The sequence below is a fragment of the Gossypium hirsutum genome, chromosome A07 (genome assembly GCF_007990345.1).
Source record: "Gossypium hirsutum isolate 1008001.06 chromosome A07, Gossypium_hirsutum_v2.1, whole genome shotgun sequence".
Lineage (NCBI taxonomy): Eukaryota > Viridiplantae > Streptophyta > Magnoliopsida > Malvales > Malvaceae > Gossypium > Gossypium hirsutum.
The window spans coordinates 92483931-92489678 of NC_053430.1; the positions used below are offsets into that span (position 1 = coordinate 92483931).

The 5748-nt window shown below is 36.2% G+C and overlaps 1 protein-coding gene across 1 annotated transcript; it reads left to right on the top strand.

Moving 5' to 3' along the window:
* LOC107956339 (uncharacterized) lies at positions 1–5436 on the top strand. The gene is made up of 6 exons (XM_016892037.2): positions 1–538; positions 3070–3146; positions 3260–3314; positions 3580–3640; positions 3754–3808; positions 3922–5436. Exons 1-6 carry the CDS (start codon positions 34–36, stop codon positions 5122–5124), a joined length of 1956 nt encoding a protein of 651 aa, XP_016747526.2. The 5' UTR covers positions 1–33; the 3' UTR covers positions 5125–5436.
* The last annotated feature ends 312 nt before the right edge of the window (positions 5437–5748 follow it).

The following is a 5748-nucleotide window of genomic DNA, read 5'->3' on the forward strand; positions in this document are numbered from 1 at the left end:
GTGGGGTCCTCAGTTCTCTTGTTTCTGTAGGGTATGTTGTATATTGGCCAGGCTTTATCCATCAGCTGTATATATCTGGGGGTAATCTTAGTTTCTGTGTTGCAGACCTGCAAAACTGTAAGAGATTTGAAGTGTACTAGGAAAGAGAAAATGGGTGAGATTCTGAGTGAATTGAACAGTGTTTCGGTGGAAAACAATGTTGTGAGTCAGAATTCTGATGAGTTTAAAGTGTCGGTGTTTGGAGAACAAGTGTTGGCTGGTCAAGGTGATCATGTCAATGGGCATAATCAACACGACCAGCAGCTTCAACAGGGCGGTGGTAATAACAACACATTGCTTGCTTTGCAAGAAATCCCTGGAAATTTACCTCCTTTTACAGTTAGTAATGGCGATCCTGTTTTTGGTAACGAGGTGGTGGAAAGGGTGAGGGAGAAACCTAAGCTCATCGTCACTAATGATATCAAACCTCGCCTCCGATGGACTAGTGAACTCCATTCTTACTTTGTTGAAGTTTGCAATCGGCTTGGTGGCCCTCAGAGTCAGTGCTCATTTCCTTGAATTCGCTGCCATACTTTTTTCATTCTTTCCAAATTGTTTTTCCAGTGTGAACATCCCTTTCCTTTCTTAAGAAGACAAACAAAAACAATCTTATGTAAGTGATATATGTTGTATTGGTGGAAATGATCCTTTTTCTGCATGTAGTAATCTCAAGAAAATGACTCATAAAATTGCTTGATTTTCTCTTTCAATTGGAAACAACATGCATGTTAAGTGCTGAGCAAGATGTCTAGGGGGTGTTTTTTCCCCTGTTCATCCATATCTAACATGGATCAACTGCTTAGGCTGGCTCAGCGAATTTAGTCCTTCTATGTTGAATAGTTAAATTCTCCTCTAACTGCATTCTGCTTGCTCAACTCTGAAAATTTTCTTTTCCTTTCTTTTTTTTCTTTTCTTGGTATAATGATATATGCTTGTTTCTTTGGAAAGTAACAACTCTTACTACTTTCCAGGCTATTTAAGGAACATGCATAACCTTTGCCGACAAATTTTTAGAGTAATTTAAAATGATGATGGAGAAACTAAATCATCCTCATTTACATAAGGACATGAGCCTTCTCTGAATTTGTCCTCTTTTTTAGAGAACTTGTATGTTTAAAGCATTTAAAGACACTTTGATTTATACGTGATTTTTTCTTGATATAGTTTAAGTTATCTTTTACTGCATGCTGCTAGTTCCCTTTTTTTGTTTGAAACATAAGCTTGTGCAAATGAATATTTCCATAAGTTGCTAATTTTTGGCAGGTAAGGTCAAATTGGATCATCTTGACAAGTTTTTCCACTGAAGATTTTTGCAAAACATATATGTTTTAAGCATTTACAGATTGCTTCAATTCATATACAACTTCTTTTCCTGATATAGATTTTGTTTTATCTATCTGCATGCTGATAGTTCCCTTTCTTCATTTGACTATAAGTATACGGAATTAGCTTTTGCATATGCCAACTTTTTGCAGGTAAGATCAAACTAAATAATCTATCATAAAATTCATATACATCTTCTTTTCCTGATATAGATTTTGTTTTACTTTTTCTGCATGCTGATAGTTCCCTTTCTTCATTTGAATATAAGTATACGGAATTAGTTTTTGCATAGCTAACCTTTTGCAGGTAAGATCAAACCAAATCATCTATGGTAGATGCTATTCTCCCTACCCTCCTCCCCTTTGTTTAAGTTCCTGTAATGTACTACTGCTTACCTTATATGTCTTTGCTTTTAAAAACAGATAATTTTTTGATCATATTTTCAAATAAGGTTTGCTTTTCGTCCATGTGATCTCTTTTTATGTGCAATATTTCTAAAAATAATTGCTGATTTGCTTGCTGCATGCTCCATTTAGCTTTTGCAGTGTCATTCTACCTCTCTACGCATGACGTAAAGTAATCTAGGCTGTCCGTGTCACTTCCTGATCTAGGCCGAAAAAATATTTGTCGATTAGTGGCTGTTAAACATTTCCTGTCTCATTTATTTATCTCCTTGTTGTTCGTTACATTGCATTCTAGGAATAATGTTTTTACTATTCCAAATACATATGAAAAGTTTGTCGGCTTGTATTTTGTCGCTTCTCTAAATGCCATATGTCACGATCTCATAGTTTTACTTAGTATTGATGATGTATGTCAAATTTTGTTTCTTCGATACTGTATTTGAAGGTACCAACTGCAAGTTTGTCGGCTTGTTTTCCGTTGCACGCACGCGTTGATGACTTTGGATATGTTCACATCATCTGAAAATAGGGTGTCTTTATGAGTCTGCAATGGCACGAATGCAGTATATGCACTCGCTGTATTTTCCAATCACTGCTTTATCAGTTTCATGCACTTATAGTTATAGTATTACCATTTCTGCTTAGTATTAGCCATTTTTAATCATTTTTTTTCAATTCAGTTTATTACTTTGTCATTAGATTTTGTTTTGATCAGAGTGAGGAAGAATATAGAACATTTACTTTTTAATATTGAATATTGAATATTGAATATTGGTAACTTGAGGGGAACGATAGGAAATGCACTGAAAGAGATGATTAGAGATTCACAAATATATTTAGGCCCTTTTGTTGTATGAATCCATTATATGAGGCTGTAGATTGAAAAAGAATTAGTGAAAAAATATCTTCAATGACCCTGAATTTCTTTGACATTATAGAGAGTAATGGGAGGATATAAAGCTTGATTGTTCAATGATGGACCGACCCAAAAGAAGATGACGATGATGCCAGTCTTTCACCTTCTCCTAACAATACTACAATTTGTTTTTCTTTAATGGTTGTTGTTTGTGTGATAATTTTGATGTAATATCCATATTCTTTGGTAATACAATTTGCATCCTTCCTATGGCTCATTTGTTAGTTGCCAGGAAATCCTAATGCATGAACTGAATTCTCGATAGTTTACTAAATTCCATGCTAATATGAGTTGTTACCAGAGGACTCATATTGCCTTCGCTGTCCGTAAGTAACCTTGTAGTTACCATTACATATAAAATGATCTGACTGTAAATCTTATTTGCAGGAGCAACACCAAAGGCTGTCCTGGACCTGATGGATATTGATGGACTCAATCTTTTCCATGTCAAGAGTCATTTACAAGTAAGTTTTTGTATTTAATTAAGTGTTTCCTTTTTAGCTCTTAAAACCAACTGTTAAAGTTTCCGTATGAAGGATTAACATTTATGTCCATGATGTTAATCGATGTATTCCAGAAATATAGACTGGGCAAATATGCAGATAAGGATTCGACTGAGGGAGGCCAAACTGGTATGTTTTGTTCATTTTAACATGCAATTTGAATCATTTTGTTATGCTCTTATTTAAAAACTTGTTCGATATAAACTTATGTGTTACAGAAATAAGAACTACAATAAGATTTTCTATTAATCTATCTATATATGTAAGCATGGATGCATGTATAAATGTATATTGACTGAGGCAAAAATAAGGACTATCTTCCTTTATGTGTAGTGATGTTTAACTTAGATGAGTAACATGTGAATGACATGTTGGTATTGATTCTGAATGAAAGGAACCTTCGGAAGTTCAAGCAGTGCTATTCCTTTACCATTGTGTACCAATCAGTATAACAGGTATGTCTTTCTTTTCATTGAGAAGGTTTTATTTAATCATGTATGTATATATTTTTTTCTTAACCGGTTCAAGGTTTGATTTCTATGGTGGACTATTGGCATACAATATGCAGGAGAGCTAAAAGAAATCTCAAAAATACTCATGGAGAACTCTATCTGAAACTTCAGGTGAGTTAATTCAGGAAATTACTAGAATTGTATATAGGATGATCTTTAATCTATTTTTGAAAATGCAGTCATTATATATTCAAATCTAAAAGGGAAGTCTTACATGCTCTCAGATGAGCATCCAGGATATGGGAGCTAAAAAATTGGAGGCTGAGAGGAATGTTCAAAGGTGTCTGGAAGAACAAAGGAGGTACCTACAAACCGCCCTGGAACGCGCGTGCAAGACGCTTGCCAATCAGTATCTAGGTGATGCAGCTGCTGTGGAAAATGCAATCTTGTATGGGCAAGCCTCGGCTGGTCTAGGAAATTTCGCGACAATACCAGTTGGTCCATCGGGTTTTGGAACATCAGCCACGAGAGTGCCACCTTTTTATTCTGAGCAGCAGAATGCATATCCTACATATAACAACACACTGACAACCCCAGCCAACCTTGGCCTTCAAGAGCAACCTGTTGGTTATCAGCTACAAACTTCATTTAGCCCTGCACCTCAGGGAAATATCTCAACTTCAAATGGCTATTCTGGAAGTTCACCACATCAGGAAACTTTGGCTGCAGCTGCTGCCTACACGGACTGGCTTGTTGATGAAGATCTTATACAAACTTCATTTAGCCCTGCAACTCAAGGCAATATCTCAACTTCAAATGGCTATTCTGGAAGTTCACCACATCAGGAAACTTCAGCTGCAGCTGCTGCCGACACAGACTGGCTTGTTGATGAAGATCTTATACAAACTTCATTTAGCCCTGCACCTCAAGGCAATATCTCAACTTCAAATGGCTATTCTGGAAGTTCACCACATCAGGAAACTTCAGCTGCAGCTGCTGCCGACACAGACTGGCTTGTTGATGAAGATCTTATACAAACTTCATTTAGCCCTGCACCTCAAGGCAATATCTCAACTTCAAATGGCTATTCTGGAAGTTCACCACATCAGGAAACTTCGGCTGCAGCTGCTGCCAACATGGACAGGCCTGTTGATAAGGATCTTATACAAACTTCATTTAGCCCTGCAACTCAAGGCAATATCTCAACTTCAAATGGCTATTCTGGAAGTTCACCACATCAGGAAACTTCGGCTGCAGCTGCTGCCGACACGGACTGGCCTGTTGATGAAGATCATATACAAACTTCATTTAGCCCTGCACCTCAAGGCAATATCTCAACTTCAAATGGCTATTCTGGAAGTGCACCACATCAGGAAACTTCGGCTGCAGCTGCTGCCGACATTGACTGGCCTGTTGATGAAGATCTTATACAAGCTTTCTTTAACTGGGATGATAATGAACCAATGAACCTCGATGCTAGCTTGTAACTTGGATCATATTTAAGGTTTCCTGGCACCTTTTAAGTAAAACTGGGTTAAAAAGAATAGCTGCTTTCAGTTGTAAGTTTCAAAGACCATTTCATCCTTGTCTAAGACTGGTAAAGTCCGTAACTCTTTCTGTCTGTCTGTAAATATGAAAGAAAAATAGTTGACATAGTTATACTTAAAGACAATTAATTGCTTGCTTGCTGCTTCTAACTAAACCTGAAACATGGTAGCCCTAGGACGAGAAGAAGACCATTTTTATCAGAAATTAAAAAAACAAATCGAATTTTTCACAATAATGCTATGTTTGACAAGAGTATTATATTTCTCTTATGTTTTAGTACATTAGTCAAGGGAGACCTAAGTCAATGTCATTTTTAAACGGAAATTAGGAATGTAGGCTTGTTTTCCCCAAAATTAAGGAAATAAGTTGGTTTTTTTTAAAAAAAAAATTGCTTTCATCTTTGTCTTGTCACATCAACATCAAATGCATCTACTGAACACATTTTAGCTTTTTTTTTTAATTTAAAATCTTTAATTCGTTGGGCAACAACTACATTACCAACTGTAGATTTTCCCAATCTTTACCTTTTTTTTCTTCAATTGCTAATTTTTTTCCAACATCTA

Excerpts from the sequence above, each read along its gene's own strand:
- LOC107956339 (XM_016892037.2), top strand. The coding sequence starts at position 34 with ATGTTGTATATTGGCCAGGCTTTATCCATCAGCTGTATATATCTGGGG. Across the intron at positions 539-3,069 it reads TCGGCTTGGTGGCCCTCAGA|GAGCAACACCAAAGGCTGTC; the intron begins GTCAGTGCTCAT and ends TCTTATTTGCAG. Across the intron at positions 3,641-3,753 it reads TGTACCAATCAGTATAACAG|GAGAGCTAAAAGAAATCTCA; the intron begins GTATGTCTTTCT and ends TACAATATGCAG.